This window comes from Coregonus clupeaformis, chromosome 33 (genome assembly GCF_020615455.1).
Source record: "Coregonus clupeaformis isolate EN_2021a chromosome 33, ASM2061545v1, whole genome shotgun sequence".
Classification (NCBI taxonomy): domain Eukaryota; kingdom Metazoa; phylum Chordata; class Actinopteri; order Salmoniformes; family Salmonidae; genus Coregonus; species Coregonus clupeaformis.
In genome coordinates this window covers 15,994,713-16,016,043 of record NC_059224.1, presented here as the reverse complement: position 1 = coordinate 16,016,043, position 21,331 = coordinate 15,994,713, and the positions used below count along the sequence as shown (strand labels likewise).

Sequence of the window (21,331 nt, the reverse complement as noted above, 5' to 3'; positions counted from 1 at the left end):
GGCTGCAGCTCAATGTGAGGTTTGGTTCGCATTTTCCTTTAAATCAAACTTCCCAAATTAATATTCACTGGCACAATAGCAATAGCTCATCCCACAGCCCTGAATATTGTCTTTGAAAGACCCACACATTATCTTGTCCTCTCTTCTCCGTGATCCGAACCTCAAAAGCCTGCTGCGACAGACAGCTGGTGTTAGCGCAGTATCTCCTCTCAGATAGTCACTGAGCAGCCCCTTCTTTGTAACTATTCAGTCTGAAAGAATCCATAGTCAATATGAATAAGCACACTCAGGCATATAGCTAAGCCGATATAGAATGCATATGTTACACTGCACAAATGACTTGACTGAATGGAGAGAAAGAGAGAGGGATGGGAGAGAGAGAAGAAGGATCACTCTGAACATGGCTGATCAACTATATCCAAGAGACCATGCGTTCTGCTCCCAATGCCTTCTGGGATACGTGAGGAATGGGTTGTGGTGAGGGGGTTCACACACACACACACACACACACACACACACCATGGTTCCCCGGCAGACAGCTGTGTCAACAAGGAATTAGGGGCTGCAGGAATGTATAGAACAGACAATAGACCCAAAGAAAGAGAAACAGAGAGAGAATGGAGGAAAGCATCATTCTGATGAGGGATATGTACAGTAAAGAATAGGATAGGGCAGTGTAAGATATCTTTTGCTCCAGCCCTGTAGCCATGCATTGGGAGTCGGAGTGTGGTGGCACATGGACTCTTCTGTCTCCTGCTGAGCTTCATGCTGGCAGCCATCTTGCCTGCTTTCCCCTGAGCTGCCAGCAGTAAAGATGGATGTGTGTGTGTGTGTGTGTACCTCAGATGTCCTTCAGCTCACCTTGAACACACAGCTCCACTACCAGCTGAACGAGGGAGCCACCGGATGGAGGAGGAAGGAGAGAGGGGGAGGAAAAAAGAGAGGGAGAGAGAGAGTAGATGGAGGCTGAAAGAGATTGCATGGCAGAAAACAAGGGAGGCTGACAGAGAGAGAATGGATTCATGGATTTAAAAGAATGGCTTAGAGGGAGAGAGAATGTTAGAGAGAGGAAAGGAGAAATTGATTCATGAATCTATGGGTGCGTCTGTGCATTCGACTGTGCATTTGCTTGTGTGTGTGTGTGTGCACTAAATTATACAGCACCTCAATTGTGTCCCATGCACTCCCTTGTTCCTCCTCCTGTCTCCAGGACATCCCTGTGTTCTTCCATCATGTTTATTGTACAGTTCCTCTGTAGCGTCAGTCTGTAATGACAGTGACCCTACAGGTTAGTTCTTATAATTTTTTTAATATCCCAGCTGTAGATGTGCTGCAGATAGTGGAGAACACAGCCTTATGAGGTGACATTAAACACCCATCTCAGTGGAATAAACTAATCTCGCTAGAAATGTATTGAATTGGGAATAGAAGAGCAGGTCTTTATTAAACATGGTTTACTCTGTCTTCTCACCTCATATTGAGATGTTAACCTTTGTGGATGTCCCTCTGGAAGAGTGAAAGAGAGTTCTCCAAACAGCTCTATCCAATCAGCATGTCCCAAACTCGGTGTCCAGCTTGCGTGATTGGAGGACACTCCTCCCTCCAGAGCTTGGTTAAAACATTAATAACTGATCCAGGACAGCACCTCACTGCTGCACCGGAGAACAACTTGCACTCCCAGTCAACATTCACTGTTTCTGAGGAGTGGAGGAAAACTCAAGGTTACATATCCACAGATCTAGAATCAGATTATCATATCCCAATCCTAACCTTAACCAGAAGGATAAGGAAATATATGATCCTGGACCAGTGGATAGGGGCAACTGCCTACTTCTCCTAACCTCACCATATCTCCTGTCTTCTGTTGTCTCCCTCAGGTAGGACAGGCCATACTGAGGTGGTCCGGGTGGTCTGGGAGCCAGAAAAGACAAGCTTCTCCAAACTGCTGAAGGTGTTCTGGGAGAGCCACAACCCCACTCAAGGTAAAAGTGCCATGTGGCTCAGTTGGTAGAGCATGGCGCTTGCAACGCCAGGATTGTGGGTTAAATTCCCATGCGGGACCAGTACGAAAAAGTATGAAAACGTATGCACTCACTACTGTAAGTCGCTCTGGATAAGAGTGTTATGTAAAACCCTCTCCCTCCATCGACACGCCTGGTATATACAACTACAGCGTTTCCAAAGCCAATTCTTGCATAGCTTAATCCCAGTCTCAACTGCTTCCTCTCTGCCCTGAGCTATCTGTAGCAGGATGATGAGACTGCCATTTTGAGTGTTCGCGTCTGTGAAATAAGGGAGGGAGGGAGGGAGAGAGAGAGAAAGGAGAGAGGGTCACTCTCCACCCAGAGAGGTGCCTGGAGTGTGTGTTTAATTTCACCCTTATTGACCCTGTGTGAGTGTGAGTCCACAGGCCACACACGACCCCAGAGAAATCTGCCTCTGTGTTAGCTCTGACCCCTCCTCACCTCAGCCACGTCAACTCAGCTGGCCAGCTCAACCTCTGGACAACCTTACACACACACTATGACACACAGTGGATAAGAAGATATGCACACAATATGAGAATACACACAAGATGACACACATTGTTGAAGACTTGTTCCCACACTGTTGGCACAGTACTGTGTTATCTTCCTCAGGTCACTTCAGTGTCATGAATCATGACCTACTTCCTAAGTGATTTAGCTGAAGAATAGTGCTGTTGCACATAGCGTGCAGAATGTAACTGTTAATTCTCTCCATTTTACTTTTGAAGGATGATATTTTAGATGTGATGATTATATATGCATCCATAATGCATTACCTACACTATATATACAAAAGTATCTGGACAACCCTTAAATTCGTGGATTTCGCTATTTCAGTCACACTCGTTGCTGACAGGTGTATAAAATCGAGCACACAGCCATGCAATCTACATAGACAAACATTGGCAGTAGACTGGCCTTACTGAAGAGCTCAGTGACTTTCAACGTCGCACCGTCATAGGATGCCAGCATTCCATGACAATGCCCCCATTCACAAAGCGAGGTCCATACAGAAATGGTTTGTCGAGATCGGTGTGGAAGAACTTGACTGGCCTGCACAGAGCCCTGACCTCAACTCCATCGAACACCTTTGGGATGAATTGGAACGCCGACTGCGAGCCAGGCCTAATCGCCCAACATCAGTGCCTGATCTCACTAATGCTCTTGTGGCTGAATGGAAGCAAGTCCCTGCAGCAATGTTCCAACATCTAGTGGAAAGCCTTCCCAGAAGAGTGGAGGCTGTAATAGCCGCAAAGGGGGGACCAACTCCATATTAATGCCCATGATTTTGGAATGAGATGTTGGACAAGCAGGTGTCCACATACTTTTGGTTATATAGTGTATGTACCTGTAGTATGCACTATTCAGAAAGGTCAAGATAGAGACTAAGGTCAAGTACGTTCTGAAGTGTTGCTCACATGCCCAGTGATGCTAGATAAGGTTAACCTACTGATTTCCTTATTATAAGACTCACTGTCATATTCCATGTGATCGTAACATGATGCTACTCTCAACAGTATGACTAAATGGTTTGTCTTCAACCTACAAGACATTTTCAATGTGTCCTCTAACACCTAGCAAATGATTGCGTGTTTGAATGGGAGCTTTTTGTCAGGGAACAAAATCAGTGTGATTCACTGTCTGTCTGCACGGCTCACACTACGCTCCGCTCCCAGCAACAGAATAATTACACAGAGGCAGGCAGTATCTGTATCATGTTCTACATCTGCATCAAGGTGAACTGTGCTTTGATTGAAATTACACCGCAGTTGGTCTGGTCTCGTCTCCAGGTCTCCAGGTCTTTTCCTCAGACAGACAAACAAGGTTGATTGTGAGTTTGTTTCGTATGACGTGCCTGTCAGAGCAAACAAAGCAAACATAGTATGCTGTTTGGTTGGCGGATGGCAGAATAGTTTAGACAGTTAGAAGAAATGATTTGGAAGTAAACTTTTATCCACTTAGAGTACCTTGTATATAACCCTGTGTTTCTCTGTTTGTGTGCGTGTTTGCCTCTCTCTCTTTGTCTGTCTGTCGGATTTGGCCATCTTTTATGTCTTCCTCTATATTGAGTGAAATATGTTGTCTTTAGTCCAGTAAATTCTCTAAAAGTTACCCAACATTGTGTTCTCTGTCTCATTTTCAGGAATGCGTCAGGGCAACGATGTAGGAACGACCTATCGATCAGCCATCTACACATACACACAGGAGCAGCTTGAACAGGCTCTGGCCTCCAAAGATGACTATCAGAAGGTAACGTTTCTGTGTGTGGGAGTCACACAAACTCAATAATCAGTTCTCTAGAGATGTTCAAGTTATAGAAACAAAAGCTTGATGTGGAAGAAAATCTATTTCCCCCAAATAAATCACATTCTGTACCCATACCAGAACACATTTCTCCAGCCAACAGGGTTTTAAGACTGCACCAGTCACCAGTCATATTAAAAGCTTGCTGCAACACACCCGTCTCTCCAGCGAGCATCAGTCAAGGTTCAAAGCCCATCACCTTACAGAGAACATGCATAGAGCCAGGCAGCCTACAACGCATATGCATATGTTTAATTGAGAGGGATGGCATGCTGCCGGTGAGTCCCCCGGTGAGAGGAGAGAACAGGAGGGGAGGGACAGCAGAATCTTTGTGGTGCAACGCTATGTGAAACAGCTTTTCCGCGCTAGACCACACCCTCCCCAACACTGCTGCATGCATGGCTTCCAGAACAATGGAGAGACCGAGAGAGGGAGAATACATCTAAGCTTACAGTGGAGCTAGATTGGTCTCTTTCTGCTCTCTCTTTCTCCTTCTCTCTCTCTTTCTATCTTCTCTCTCTCTCTATTTCTCTCCGGTGGCTACAACCTTACTGCTCTTCTCTCTCCTCTTCATTCATTCTATCCTTTCTCTCCCCTGTTTTCCACCGTCTCGCTCTCCATTTCGCTGGCCCTTCTTCTCTGTCCTTTGTTCCTTATGGAAGCTGAGGTATTCTATGTAAGCCATAGAATGTTAGTCTGTGAGATGGATAAAGACGTGTCCCTGTATTTATTGACAGTTTAATCTCTCACTGGAGAGTGTTGATGAGATTACCTTGAATGTCTGGACACCTTCATGGTTCTATTGTTGAGCTTCAGTATTCAGATGAAGGGCTGCTGTACTGTCTTTGTGCAAAGAGGAGAGGAGAGGAAGGTTCGCCAGGTTCGTCTGGATGAGCAATGCTCCACCTCTTCATTGGCAGAACAAAGCAGAACATACACAGTTGAGTTGAGAACCATTTCATGGACATTACTGAAATACCAAGCTTGGAGCTATTCACTACATCTAGTATCTGGTTAGTTATGAAAGGTATGAACATTAAATAGTTCACTTTTCAGCGCTTTATATGTTCCTTCAATAGAAACAAGCAGATGTTTAGTTGCTGCCAACACACACATTTTCTCTCAGTTTGTCTACCACATGACTCCATTCCCTCCTTTTCTCCCACTATACAGTGCCTGACGCCATTGGGCTATTCATCAGGCTAACAGAGCCCCATGCTGCTCCACAGAGTGTAGAGGTGTCTAGGTGTCACCCAGGCCGGGGATGAGTTGTCTGGGCAAGCCAGTGTGATAGGGAGCACACTCCCAGGGAAAAGGAGGATGTGGAGGTAGAGGTGGAAGTGGAGGAAAGGAGGAGGAGGAGAGGAGGAGGAGGAGGAGGTGCAGCATATGGGTTGAATTTGTTCCTTCACGGAGTGCTGCCTCCAGCTGATGAAACTACTGGGAGGGAGGCTGAGATCCTGCAGTCTGCAGCCGCTCCTCTCCTAATGGCTGCCTAATAACACAGCCGACCATGGGACAACCTCTCCTCCCTCTCTCCCCCTTCCCCCATATCCCTCCATCCCATCCCCTGTTCCTCTACCCCTCCCATAGAGGCCCAGTCTCTCACCAAAATGATTCCCATTTACACATGCAGTCGGGTGCCACAGCTCAGCAGCCACTGCAGGAGAGACCTTCGATTGGCTACTGTCAGTGTCTCCTTTACCACTCAGCTGCTACTACTATAACTAATGATTTCAGATGATGATTTCATGGATATTTGCAGATGTCTGGTTTGGGACGTTATGTATAGTAGGTTATAACTCTAACCCTGCATTCTCTATGCAGACTGCCATACAATCACACTGTCTACATCTATCTATCTATCTATCTATCTATCTATCTATCTATCTATCTATCTATCTATCTATCTATCTATCTATCTATCTATCTATCTATCTATCTATCTATCTATCTATCTATCTATCTATCTATCTATCTATCTATCTATCTATCTATCTATCTATCTATCTATCTATCTATCTATCTATCTATCTATCTATCTATCTATCTATCTATCTATCTATCTATCTATCTATCTATCTATCTATCTATCTATCTATCTATCTATCTATCTATCTATCTATCTATCTATCTATCTATCTATCTATCTATCTATCTATCTATCTATCTATCTATATATCTATCTATCTATCTATCTATCTATCTATCTATCTATCTATCTATCTATCTATCTATCTATCTATCTATCTATCTATCTATCTATCTATCTATCTATCTATCTATCTATCTATCTATCTATCTATCTGTGTCGGTCAAGAGGACAGGATGATTTGGAGGTGTTTCAGACATATAAAAAAGGAAAATCATCATTTAATTTCCCCCTTTAACAGAACATTATCACCTGCTACATGTTATATTGCATTGTTAGCTTCTGTGCTGTTTGCTGAAAACAGTGCCGGTGTTTTGAAACACACATTTACTGGGTTCGTGTGTGTTTTCTCCAACTGTGAAGTTTGACATTTGCGTCGATTGGTTTTGGAGTGGGGTCTAATTTATTCTCTGGTTCATGTCTCATCTACCGTGACAATCATATCATCAGGGAGCTCGTCTCGTTGTGTCTCGTCTCGGCTGAAGTGAGGCCATTTGCCACTAATGTCCCCACCAGTCACGTGTCTGAGACAATGCAACCTGTTTATTTTGCTCTAGCGTTTGCTATTGTTGGCTGTGTTTCTGTGCACAAAGCGACAGCCTCCTCTTACACAATGACTACTCTGACAAAGTGTGCTGCATACACACGCTCACATACACACACAGACTCACAGAAAATACAAACACACTCACACACTCCCTCTGCTGGCCTTGCTGTCTCTTTGTCCTCCTCCCATCCTCTCCTCCATTGTCTGCTCCCTCTTTCTCTCTCCCTCCTCCTCCCCCCTGCTGAGACTTCTGCTCCACACTGCAAACCCAGCAGCAGGGCCCTGTTGCCATGGAAACAGAGGAGGGCGCCCCCCCACCCCACCCCCCACCCCTCCTAGCCCAGTCCCATTCCTCAAGCCCTCTGATTGGCCCAGCCAGACCAAATGAAGCGGGGTTAGGCTGGGGTCGTAGGTCATCTGTAGAGAGGCGCCTCGGTTGTATTTTAATCAGCTGTTGATCCCCGACGTAATGAAATGGATGTCAGGGAAGGGGTTAATAAAGCTCGCTCTGACTGGCAGCTGGGTCCTTAATGGGGAGAGTCGGGGGAGGGAACGAGAGAGATAGAGGGGGGCAATGGCAGGAAGAGGAGAGGAGAGGGTGAAAGTGGAAGGGGGTTAAGGGAGTGAGGGCACAGTGGTTAGACGTGCGCGAGGCCAATGGAAAGTGAAAGGTCAATATGGCGGGGGCTGGTTGCTCTTTGTTTCCTGGGGTACAGGGAGATGGAGAGGGAGAGGGAGACGGGGAGGGTGCGGTGGTGGTGGTTCTTTCTCCCCCTCTCTCTCCACTTTGGGGGGTTTAGGGTTATTAATATTTATTGCGTCGCAGCGTTGCCGTCAGAGAGGAGGGAGGATGGAGAGGAGGAGCGAGGAGAGAGGGGAGGGGGGAGGGGCGAGGAGCGGAGGGGGATCCAGAGTGAGAGAGGGAGGAGTTTGTACATGGACACTGGGGCACTTCATTCAGTGGGATCTACCTCTCCACTGACCTTCCCCTGCTAGGACCACTCACTGAAGGACCACTAGGAAGTAGCCCAACAGAAGTGACCATAACCCCCAACAGATGGATGGCTGTCAATAACAAGTCAACAGTCGTTGCTGTCTCAGTTTGTTTCAGTCAATGATGGTGGAGGAAATCAAAGATCAAGCTGGACATAATTCTAGGCTAGGGTTGTGGGGTTACTATCCATTTGGAATCAATTGGCCTGGGCTGTAGCCATATGCTGAGCTATTGTAGCAGCGTCCTGTGTATGGACTCTATGATTTGAGCAACAGTATTGCTACGAAACCTTTATTTTAAAAATTATCGGAGGGAAAGTGAACATTTCAGATGTAATATGCATGCTTTTGATCTCCAGGGGGAATTGTGTCCCATTCACCATTCACAGCATAGCACCTGACTGACACACAGACAGACAATCATCTCTCTCCCACCATCTCCCTTCTCCTCATCTCAGAGAAATGTAAGCTTGATTTCATCCTCCTCTCAAGAGTCGAGATAGAACCTAGTATGACATGTTCCCATCTATTAGTGTGTCAGTTACGACCAACAATAGACAGGTTTTTACCTCGAGGCTGTAAACCACGTGTTCTGCTGCTGCTTACCTCACCTCGCTGCCGAGACAACCGACCAACCAGGAGACAAACGCCGGAGATTGACTCTCCTTCACCAATTAAGCCGACTGTCAGTGTGGGTGAGAAATTAGCCTGTCTGTAATTAGCTAGCTAGCTTCCCTCGGTCTGCCTGCCTACTGAGATCTGTTCTCATGAGGTGGTGTATAGCAGTAGGCAGGCAGACCGGGGGAAGCTAGCTAGCTAATTACAGACAGCCTGATTTCTCACCCACACTGACAGTCGGCTTAATTGGTGGAGGAGAGTCAATCTCCGGCGTTTGTCTCCTGGCCTTCTCGTTCTCCATCAAATTGTTAGGATGACTCTCGCATCATCAATGCTGTTGTCTACAGGTGACTAGTGCAGTGCAAGCATGCTATTTAGAGGCCTGCTATTTGCCACGACCCTCCATATTATCATTATCCATATTATCAATTTCCACACTAAGGACAGGACGAAAAGACAGTTAGTGGACTGTTAGAGAGAGGACATATAGGGGATATGGCAAACCTAGGACGGTGAGGGGAAAGAGGACTGCTATGAAATATAGGATGATATTATAGGAGGACACTGTGGAGGAGGTAGCGCAGGATAGGTGGCATACTGTACTGTGGCACAATGGTACTGACTCCAAGGCCTGGCTGATCTCCTGCTCTGGCAGAGAAAGAGAGGTGTGTGAGTGTGTGTGTCTGTGGTGCGTGCGTGTGTGTGAGGTGAATGTGAGTCCCCCCTGGTGATGGGGAGTTGCTGTCCAGCTGTGACAGCCTCTCACCTGCACACCCTGAGGGATCCCACCTTCCCCCTCTCCCCTTCTCTTCTCCTCTCCCCCTTTTTCCTCTCCTCTCTCGTGGAATGAGTGAGTGACTGGAGGCCATGGTCGGGCTAATTATCTGTTCCTCTTCGTTCGCTAGCTGCTCTCGTTATTTCCTGACCAGCTTGCCGGGCCCCAGCCCTCCCCCATTCTACCTCCCCCTTCCTCCCCTGTACCCCTCCATCTGTGGCTATTTTAGATGGAGCAGGGTAGCATGCTGCTCCCGACATCCTAATGCACCAGACCAGTTGGTTTAACAAACACCATCTGCTGGCCAAATCTGTCTTCAAATTGCTTTAGTAGCGAACTCAACTTTCTTACCCTCCTCTCCTCTCCTCGCCTTTCCACTCCTCTCTCTGTCGCTCTCACTCCCTCTCTCTCTGTCCTTCAGACATAATGTCTTGGATTGTTGAGAGGACAGAGGTTGAGTAAATAAGGGTGTTGTTGTGGGTGTCGGGGGAAAACGTTGGGTCACTCGTATTGGAACCTTGTCTGTCCATCTTGGGAAGATGAATCTGTCATTTTAATCCTTCCTGTTGATTTACAGACTCTAGATCAGTCTCTTTCCAATGTGTTCTATCTTTCTCTCAATCTCTGTCCCTCTGTTGTTCATCGAGCGTCTTGGATAGTTGGTTGTATAATAACACAGGTATTACTTTAGGATTATTACACAGGTATTTATAATACACAATATCCCATTGGCAACCTGGCTCTCTCAATGGGCATTCTAAGATATAGCCTCAAAATCCTCACACACATCCATCTCTCCACTTCTATGATTGCGGTGAAGCTGTGAGGGTCTGTCCCATCTCATCAGGGTGTGAACATTCACGCTACCTCACTGGTGTCACTCATTCTCCGGTCCTTCTGTCCACTTACAGCCTGTTCTTTATAGTTCCCATCCTCTGCCTTTAGTTTAGTAAAGGAGTGAAGCAGCCGTCTTATTTCCTTCTGCCTGCTCTTTTGCTCTCCTCTCACTAGCAGACTTTCCCATTTTCATTTGCTTTCTGATGGTACCCACAAGAGACCTGAACAAATGGTATGTAACAGATTTTTGGCACGTGCGTCCACATTTCCCTAAACATCATTATGGACAGAGGGTCTGCTCTGCCAGGGAGGGAGCCATGCCAGCTTCCTCTCCAGTGAAGCTACTCTCCGTGCCAGCAGCACAGAGCACACACACATGAACAAAGCCATGCACACAGAACACACACACGCACACACACACATACGCACACATGCACAAAGACACTACATAGACACTGCATAGACACAACATAGACACTACATAGACACTACATAGACACTGCATAGACACTACATAGACACTGCATAGACACTACATAGACACTGCATAGACACTACATAGACACTGCATACACACTACATAGACACTGCATAGACACTACATAGACACCGCATAGACACTACATAGACACCGCATACAGAAAGACACACACACACACACGCACACGCATACAGAAACATAATGCATAATGCACACGCATGCACATTAGGATATTACCACTGTTTGAATGACCTGACTGTCTCATAAGAGGAAGATAAGTCAGTTTTCTCCTTCTCTATCCATCTACTACATACCATAGACTCTTATCCTGACAGTCAATGTTGGAATCATTATAAATGTTTTCAATGTTTCCCATTTTGAAATCAGGCAATCATTACAGAGCATTGTGAATGTCCCCCATCCCTTTTCTGACAATCACTCAGTCAGGAAGGAATACATTGACATAGAATAGATGTGTTTTCTTTCTGCTAATCTGCCTCATGACAAAGTATTGTCATTCACAGACATTTGTAACGGGGAGAAAAAAGCAGTTTCAGCCACTGCCTGTTCCGTTCTCCATTTAGTATTGGCCAGCAGAGCTGGAGGATTGGGAAGAGTCTGGTTAATTTAATGTCAGGGTATTGACCGTGTATGCTCCGCTGGCTGTCTTGATTGTATTGTTCACGTGGGGAGTGATTGGGGAGCTCTCTGTGTGAGGCACTGCAGAAAATTACCTCTGAGGCTGGGGCTGGGGCTACAGAGAACGACAAGGCGTCCTCCTTTTCTTTCTCTCTCTCCCTCTCTCTCCCTCCCCCTCTACTCATCTATGGTTCGGGTGTGTGCTCCATTGTTCCTGAGGTAGTGGTGTTCCTGTATGGTGCACCTGCTGATCACGCCTTTATTTTAGGCTTTGACGTCCCTTTGTTGTAGCAAACTGTGTCTTGGATGCACCGCTATCATTTCCTGTATGTGTGTGTGTCTGTGTGTGTGTGGAATTAGGGGCTAGGGTAGAGGGACTTACTAACTAACTACTGTATCTTCTTTTCACACTGCCTGGCCTATGTGATAACTCCTGATTCCTGAATGGGTGGAGGGCTGCTCCCTTTGTCTTAGCATGAATTATTCCTATAAACGTTCAATAATTTCTCCTCTCCCTCCTCTTTCATTCTTCATTTGTTTCACCCCTCTTTTCTCTGAGTGTCCATTTCTGTGCACAAAGGCTTGTGTGTGTGTGTGTGTGTGTGTACCGTATCTCTCCTGTCTTCTCCCTCTCTCTAATCCTGCTCTGGCTCTTTTAACATGCTGCGCCGGGTTTATATTTTTTGTTTCATTCTCTCCCCCCACGTTTTCTTATTTTTCCTGCCTGCCTGAAATGGCTGCAATAGAAAGTCATTTTAGGCTGCTTATCGCTGCCTTTCACGTTTCTGCGGTTAACCAGGACACGCAGGTATTTGCATTCCAAATGAGCACTCTGTCTGATATGCAAATGAATTAGTCTGAATTATGCATTTAGCCATGTGGTAACGTAACACAGCACAGGACCGCTGGAACAAACACAGCAGCTAGCATCTGCGGGAGAGAAGATGAGGGACAGTGACGCCATTTTGGGGATTCTGCCACTTGCACTTCCTCTGACAAGGGTGGTTGAGTCGTATGTGTGTGGGTTTCACACCCTCAGAGATACAGTAGATAGTTCATAGTCAATAGAGTGGATAGATACAGTAGAAGTTCATGCTTGGATGCAGTATCTCCCTGATTTGGATGTGAACAGGGAACCTGTTTATGTTCATATGACTAGTTCATATCCAGCCCTACTGCCTGGTTTAGTGCTATCAAGGATCTTTGGGACATCCCTACCCTAAATCCTAACCCTAACCTTAACCCCTACCCTAACCCTAACCCTAACCTTCACCATAACCCCTACCTAATCCTAACCTTAACCATTTAAAATGTCAACATCAATGGGATATGGACATCCCATGGATCCCAGATAGCAAGGACCCTACTGCCTGGCTGCCTGGCATCTGTGCTCAGTAGACAGAGACAGAGCCGTTGAGGAGATCCAAGCCTCCTGGATCTCCCAGGGGACCCCCTGTCCTCATCTACACCTACAAGGGGGTCCCAGCTGGGGTCAGGGTGCATGCTAGTCCACCTGGGGGTAGGATGACCTCTGACCTGAGGAGTCCCCAGCTAATGAAGGGGTGATAGAATGATTGGATGGAGAATGATTGGATGTGTGGGGTTTAGAGGAGAGGTGTGACCTCTGTTCACATCAGGATTTCACTCTCAGCTGATGATATGTATGTGTGTCAGCTGATGAAGGGGAGTGTGTCAGCTGATGAAGGGTAGTGTGTCAGCTGATGAAGGGTAGTGTGTCAGCTGATGAAGGGTAGTGTGTCAGCTGATGAAGGGGATGTAGCTCAGTTGGTAGAGCATGGCGTTTGCAACGCCAGGGTTGTGGGTTCGATTCCCACAGGGGGCCAGTATGAAAAAAAATATATATATGTATGCACTCACTAACTGTAAGTCGCTCTGGATAAGAGCGTCTGCTAAATGACTAAAATGTAAATGTAAATGAAGTGTGTCAGCTGATGAAGGGTAGTGTGTCAGCTGATGAAGGGGAGTGTGTCAGCTGATGAAGGGTAGTGTGTCAGCTGATGAAGGGTAGTGTGTCAGCTGATGAAGGGTAGTGTGTCAGCTGATGAAGGGGAGTGTGTCAGCTGATGAAGGGTAGTGTGTCAGCTGATGAAGGGGAGTGTGTCAGCTGATGAAGGGTAGTGTGTCAGCTGATGAAGGGGGGAGTGTGTCAGCTGATGAAGGGTAGTGTGTCAGCTGATGAAGGGGTAGTGTGTCAGCTGATGAAGGGTAGTGTGTCAGCTGATGAAGGGTAGTGTGTCAGCTGATGAAGGGTAGTGTGTCAGCTGATGAAGGGGAGTGTGTCAGCTGATGAAGGGGAGTGTGTCAGCTGATGAAGGGTAGTGTGTCAGCTGATGAAGGGTAGTGTGTCAGCTGATGAAGGGTAGTGTGTCAGCTGATGAAGGGGAGTGTGTCAGCTGATGAAGGGTAGTGTGTCAGCTGATGAAGGATAGTGTCAGCTGATGAAGGGTAGTGTGTCAGCTGATGAAGGGTAGTGTCAGCTGATGAAGGGTAGTGTGTCAGCTGATGAAGGGGAGTGTGTCAGCTGATGAAGGGTAGTGTGTCAGCTGATGAAGGGGAGTGTGTACTCAGCCAACACAGAGACAAAGACAGTTCAGATGCATCAAACGGAATTTTCGATTTCTTAATTGAAGCAAACAATTAAACGAAAGGAACCTCACTCACCGGGGTACTGGACTGACAGAATTAGGCTGTGGATAGAGAGGATAGAGAGTGGATGAATGCCAAGTCCCATTTGCTTCCATGCACTACTAAACCGTTGGCTCCAAGACCTGCCATGACTCAGTGCTTAGACAGATTAGAAATGACAGATAAACATGTCATTCTTCTTCTGCATGGTTTCCTTTGTCTCTTAGATGAACTAGGAGCCATCTGCTGCCAGAGTGACATGTATCTTCACAGAGGAAAAGTTGTGATAGTTAACTGATTCTACAATGATTGGATGGTACAGTAAGCACGATGGTTCTATGCTCCAGGACAGACACTAAAAGCCTGGAGCTATACATGTACTACACATTGTAAGTATTTAAACACACGCCTAACAACACACATATGAACAAGATTTCCTTGAAAATGCCAACAAACTGTAAACAAAGGATAGAACATATGGACTTTCTAATTCCAATGGAATTAGTGGTAGCTCTAGTTCTTTACATTCAGAACGGTGGTGCTGAAATCTCAGTAACACCCTCAATCCTTTTGTTCTCCTACCTGCATCCAAGGCTGTGTGTGTTTCTGACAGGGGCCATAAATACACAGGCTACTATAGACGTGTGCTGCTGCTGGAGTCTTCTGTTGTGTTTTACAAGCTCTTAATGCTAAATGGAATATTTCACTCTTCACACATCCTTTATTACCCAGAAATAGACTACAAATGGTGATTGGGATTTAATGTCCTGCCAATTTGTCAGCCTCTTGGCCACTAGCCCTGCTTACCTTGTTTTGTTCCACCACAGCCTTTTGTCTCAAGCTCTTGCTCTGATCCATTTTCCAGAGCTAAGTGGGAGAAATAAATGCCACTGCATTATCTTAGCTACAGCCCTGGATTTTTAAACATACACACGCACACACATACACACATCTTCCTCCCATCTCGCTGTGACAATAAGTGTTAGCGCTGCCCACTGCAGCTGAGGTCTCCCTAGGGACCAGGCTTCTTAGGGAGGCTGCCATGACGGGTGTTCAGAACGATGGCATGACGTCCAGGCTCGGTACCACCACAGAAAAATGCCTGCCTCAAATCATATCTGGCAGTGCCAGCTTTGCCAGGCGCCAGTTGGCGTGCACCCGGTGTTGAGCTGTGGATGGCGATAGCTATCTGGTGGGTGTCCACGCTGAGATATTCAGCCTCCTTAAAGGAGCTGCTAAGCCCCACTGTAAAGCACACACAGGGCCTCAGAGAGAGAGAGAGAGAGAGAGAGCGAGAGAGAGCGAGAGAGAGCGAGAGAGAGACAGAGAGGGGGAGAGAGACAGATAGAGACAGATAGAGACAGACAGAGAGAGAGAGCGAGAGAGGGAGAGAGAGAGAGAAAGGGGCAGAGGCATAGGAAAGATTAGGGAGAGAAGAGTGAGAGGTAGAGGAGGGATGATGAGGCTGAGAGATTTAATGAGAGGCCTAAATGTCCATGGCCTATGGAAGCTGGAGTATAGTGGTGGAGCTGGGGTATAGGGGTGGGTGTAGATTTAGAACTGGGGCTGTGGGTATAGAGCTAAGACTGGAGCTGGGGGTATAGAGCTAGGACTGGAGCTGGGGGTATAGAGCTAGGACTGGAGCTTGGAGTATAGAGCTAGGACTGGAGCTGGGGGAATAGAGCTAGGACTGGAGCTGGGGGAATAGAGCTAGGACTGGAGCTGGGGATGAAGGTATAGAGCTAGGACTGGAGCTGGGGGTATAGAGCTAGGACTGGGGCTGGGGGTATAGAGCTAGGACTGGAGCTGGGGGAATAGAGCTAGGACTGGAGCTGGGGGAATAGAGCTAGGACTGGAGCTGGGGATGAAGGTATAGAGCTAGGACTGGAGCTGGGGGTATAGAGCTAGGACTGGAGCTGGGGGTATAGAGCTAGGACTGGAGCTGGGGGTATAGAGCTAGGACTGGAGCTGGGGCTGAAGGTATAGAGCTAGGACTGGGGCTGAACGTATAGAGCTAGGACTGGGGCTGGGGGAATAGAGCTAGGACTGGAGCTGGGGATATAGAGCTAGGACTGGAGCTGGGGGTATAGAGATAGGACTGGAGCTGGGGCTGAAGTTATAGAGCTAGGACTGGAGCTGGGGGAATAGAGCTAGGACTGGAGCTGGGGCTGAAGGTATAGAGCTAGGACTGGAGCTGTGGGTATAGAGCTAGGACTGGAGCTGGGGATATAGAGCTAGGACTGGAGCTGGGGGTATAGAGCTAGGACTGGAGCTGGGGGTATAGAGATAGGACTGGAGCTGGGGGAATAGAGCTAGGACTGGAGCTGGGGGAATAGAGCTAGGACTGGAGCTGGGGGAATAGAGCTAGGACTGGAGCTGGGGCTGAAGGTATAGAGCTAGGACTGGAGCTGGGGGTATAGAGCTAGGACTGGAGCTGGGGGTATAGAGCTAGGACTGGAGCTGGGGGAATAGAGCTAGGACTGGAGCTGGGGGAATAGAGCTAGGACTGGAGCTGGGGCTGAAGGTATAGAGCTAGGACTGGAGCTGGGGGTATAGAGCTAGGACTGGAGCTGGGGGTATAGAGATAGGACTGGAGCTGGGGGAATAGAGCTAGGACTGGAGCTGGGGGTATAGAGCTAGGACTGGAGCTGGGGATATAGAGCTAGGACTGGAGCTGGGGGTATAGAGCTAGGACTGGAGCTGGGGGTATAGAGCTAGGACTGGAGCTGGGGGTATAGAGATAGGACTGGAGCTGGGGGAATAGAGCTAGGACTGGAGCTGGGGCTGAAGGTATAGAGCTAGGACTGGAGCTGGGGGTATAGAGCTAGGACTGGAGCTGGGGGTATAGAGCTAGGACTGGAGCTGGGGGTATAGAGCTAGGACTGGAGCTGGGGGTATAGAGCTAGGACTGGAGCTGGGGGTATAGAGCTAGGACTGGAGCTGGGCTGAAGGTATAGAGCTAGGACTGGAGCTGGGGGTATAGAGCTAGGACTGGAGCTGGGGGTATAGAGCTAGGACTGGAGCTGGGGGTATAGAGCTAGGACTGGAGCTGGGGATGAAGGTATAGAGCTAGGACTGGGGCTGAACGTATAGAGCTAGGACTGGGGCTGAACGTATAGAGCTACGATTGGGGCTGAACGTATAGAGCTAGGATTGGGGCTGGGGCTGGGGCTGGTTCTGGCGGGCAGAGGAGAGTTGATTCTGTGTTACCTTTCTCTCTCTCTCTCTCTCTCCTGTCTCCTGTACGGTGGCAGCTGCTCCTAACAGGTGTGTGGCTGCCTCCAGGCAGATGGTCCGAGAAATGAGGTTGTTGGCAGGTTCCTTCACAAAGCCCGCTCTCCCCCCACACATACACACACACACAAACACCCACCCACACACACACACACACACACACACACGTACACACCCACCCACCCACACACACACACACACACACCCACACACACACACACACACACACACACACACACACACACACTGAGCAACAAACATTAGTGATAGGGGGAGGTTGGCGGAGGAGAGGTGGAGAGAGCAAGAGTGGGAAATGATAGAGAAAGAGAGAAATAGAAAAGGAAAGCAATAGATACATCCTTGCACTTGCATCACTTTCTTGAAACTCCCAAGTGGCATTGTGTCAAGGGAGATCTACTCTCAACAATATCTTTGTCCTCTTTTCCCCTTGAACATAACCACCCATTTCTCAGCTAAAAATCTCCATATTCTCACATCCCATAACAATGCATTTACTTCCAACCTGGATTTCTCAATATACTGTACAGTTGTACACTTGAAATCAAACCTTGCTTGCAGAGGCAGATTTCCGATGAAATTTAGCCTGGCTCTATCTATTAAACATGACTGACTGACTGCCATTTGGACAGGTGCTGTGATGTGGAATGGGACTTCAAGTCCAACATTATTTTTTGTTGTTGTGATTTTTCATAGAGGAAGAAAAGCAGTGAGGATAGCCCATTGAGGTGTACCTGCTTAGACGGCCCTGTACTAGGGGTTAGAGGAGAGTACCCAGGTTGGCTGATGTGTGTGTGTGGACCATATAAAAATGCTGCAGGCATTGGCACTGGGTATGCTGGGTCGATGTGGGCATGTGACAGCTCACACATGCACACACATAAACACACACAAACACACACAAACCCGTTGCCCCCTCCCCATACACACACACATTGGGCACATCTGGGGCATGTGAGTCGACATCTGTCAGGGCCTCACCCGTAGGGCCACCCAGAGCACTAATGACCTCTTTCTGTGCTCGTCTCTGCTCCACTGCTTTACAAATGACTGAGTGAGAGTGAGAGAGAGAGAGAGAGAGAGAGAGAGAGAGAGAGAGACAGAGACAGAGAGAGAGAGAGAGATTAGAGAGAGAGAGAGAGAGAGAGATAGAGAGAGAAGAGATAGAGAGAGAGAGAGACAGAGAGAGAGAGATAGAGAGATAGAGAGAGATTGCACTAGCTGTAACACTGCTAACAGTAAGAGTATGTGTAATCTTGAAAAACAATACATTTTACTGGCTGCTATTGAGGCTTTTTTGGGAAATGTAATGACATGGAAGGAGGCAGGAAAATGGTTCCAAAATGGTTAATTTGTGTGACTTTTAGAAAGTATTTCCTTGTGTTCAATCCTGAGCCATTCATACATGAAGGTCAGTCCTAATGATATACCGTTGTTGTTGTTTCTACAGGTCCTGATAGAGGGGGGCTTTGGAGAAATCACCACAGAGATAGCCGAGGCCTCTGAGTTCTACTATGCTGAGGACTACCACCAGCAGTACCTCAGCAAGAACCCCCACGGATACTGTGGCCTGAGCGGCACCGGAGTCTCCTGCCCAATAGGACTCAAGAAATAACCACCTCTGTCCAATAGGGAATGACCACCAACCTCTGATTGTCTGGTTTTGACTAGGAAATGTAAATAGGCATTTCCGCTTGCTCATTGCAAGTCGCCTTAATTATGATGCAGTACTAAAGCATATTCAGGGTTTTTATATCTAAGTCTTGACTTGTATTCATTTAAATGGTTTGGTATTGAATTGTATTAATTTAAATGGTTTGGTATTGACTTGTATTAATTTAAATCAAGCACTACATACATAAGAACTGTTTAAATTAATGCACATTCAGTTTTTAGCGTACATTGTGTCGTTTGAATCAAATCAACTGCAGTATGTACATCTGATTTAACTCTATGGTGTGTGTTGGTGGATTAAATGATTAAACTGTGTGTTGATGTGTATGGCTGTTTGGCTGGTTCCTTTGTGTGGTGTTTGGTCTGTGTTGGATGACCTCCTTTCTGTGATCTTTGCCTTAAGCCTTGTTCTGATCACTCCCTGACTCATCTGTCAGAGGTGTGTGCAGGCAAACACTCAGTGGGAGAGAGCCCTCTGCCAGGCCCTGTGTAGCTTGGCATCACTATAACACACAGAGAGAGAGAGGGAGGGAGGGGGGGGTGTCAGGAACACGGGCAGCTTGTATGTACACTAGCAGAGCAGGAGGGGAAGCAGCATCACATACACAGGCTGGCAGTCCCCCTCCCTACATAGGAACTGGAGCAAGGCACTGAGGGTAGGCCTAATGGCTGAAGGACACAATGATCGGCTGTCAACCAAAATGTCTGACTGGTACTTCTTACTGTAGACTACTGCTCTAAAAGATGTTCTAGTCGAGGACAAGACATTGGGCTTTAAAATGTAGTTTTTACACCCCTGTGTCTGGATGCATGACGTTTCAGGGCTACAGTACACCAAGAGGATGTAGATGATCCTCTGGTATTTAATGAAGGATGATTAAATAGAGTCTATTGAACTGGCATCTCTCTCTCTCTCTCTCTCTCTCTCTCTCTCTCTCTCTCTCTCTCTCTCTCTCTCTCTCTCTCTCTCTCTCTCTCTCTCTCTCTCTCTCTCTCTCTCTCTCTCTCTCTCTCTCTCTCTCTCTCTCTCTCTCTCTCTCTCTCTCTCTCTCTCTCTCTCTCTCTCTCTCTCCCCTCCTCTCTCTCTCTCTCTCTCTCTCTCTCTCTCTCTCTCTCTCTCTCTCTCCCCCTCCCTCTCTCTCTCTCACACACACACACAGTACTCTGTAAGCCTCAATAGCAGCCAGTACAGTACGTCTGTATCTCCCATCAATCTGTCTTTCCAGTTCCTACACATATCTATTCACCTTTCCATCTGTCCTCTAGTCTACCTATCTGCCCAACGCTGCCAGCCACCCACCCAGCTAGCCAGCCATCCAGCTACCCAGTCAGCTACCCACCTACCCAGCTATCCAGCCACCCATCCAGGTACCCAGCCAGCTACCCACCCAGCCTGCCCGTCCACACAAACGTGCTCCTCTCTCTCTTCTCTCCCAAAGTGTCCACACATATTTAATCTCTTGAATAAAAGAGCTGACTGACAAAAAATAGCCTTTATGCTGGGCTCGCACATCAACATTAACATGCTTTGAAGGAAATGACTCCTTTGGCTTAGCCCGCGTTGGTTCTCTTCACTAACGAACAGCGTGCCAATACACTGTGATCATGTCCATTTATAATGGATTGCTGTTAGAACAGAGCTAGTAGAGAAACCATTGTTGCCAACAACCCAAGGAAATAGGCTGAATCCTTTTTCTATCGCTGAAGAATCTATTGATGCTGTAAAAAACATGCAGGAAATTGTTTTCAAAGCCGTTCTCCTTAACACTCTCCTCCGCTGAACAACAATAGTTTACAATGGCTGATAGAGGAACGTTCAGTCAGTTGTGGGGTTTGTGAAGGTGAGTTGCAGTTCTACAGTGACCTAAGCATGGTCTTTGGTTGGGTTTTGATGTAATGATAAGGAGGAGTGTTAGTGAGGTGAGTCAGTGATTGTTCTGCTGGATGGATGGATGGATGGATGGATGGATGGATGGATGGATGGATGGATGGATGGATGGATGGATGGATGGACAAACAGACAGACTTGTGAGGTTTTTCAGCTGAGGTGTTTGTTTCAGTAAACAGAATGATGGTAGTAATGGTTGGTTGTAGTGAAACTCTGCTGAGGTGTTTCAGTAGTCAGCTGAAGGCCCTGCTGGCTGGGCTAATCCCCAGATCTAGACCAGGTGGCTCCTGCCCCAAGCTCCTCCACCTCAGCTGCCCCAAATCTGCCACCACAGCCTGGGCACAGCTCGTCTAGCTCTGGGGATCAGGATGCACACGCACACACATACACACACACACACACACAAATGCTTAAACAAAACAAAACAAAACAGAGAGCTACGCAGCATGGTCACATACATGTACTGTATGCACATACAGAAAGACAAACTGTCAACGA

General features: G+C 47.3%; 1 protein-coding gene across 5 annotated transcripts in view; it reads left to right on the top strand.

Annotated features, from left to right (window-relative positions):
* Positions 1-19,272, top strand: part of LOC121548883 (mitochondrial peptide methionine sulfoxide reductase-like) — a 64,326-nt gene extending 45,054 nt beyond the window's left edge. For 4 of the 5 annotated variants that reach the window (XM_041860511.2, XM_041860507.2, XM_041860508.2 and 1 more), the window contains 3 exons: positions 1,878-1,982; positions 4,171-4,277; positions 18,722-19,272. In XM_041860511.2, coding sequence (XP_041716445.2) covers positions 1,878-1,982; positions 4,171-4,277; positions 18,722-18,886 — 377 coding nt within the window. In that variant the 3' untranslated portion in view covers positions 18,887-19,272. The remainder of the gene's footprint in view (positions 1-1,877; positions 1,983-4,170; positions 4,278-18,721) is intronic. The other variant, XM_041860510.2, reaches the window with a different exon arrangement.
* The last annotated feature ends 2,059 nt before the right edge of the window (positions 19,273-21,331 follow it).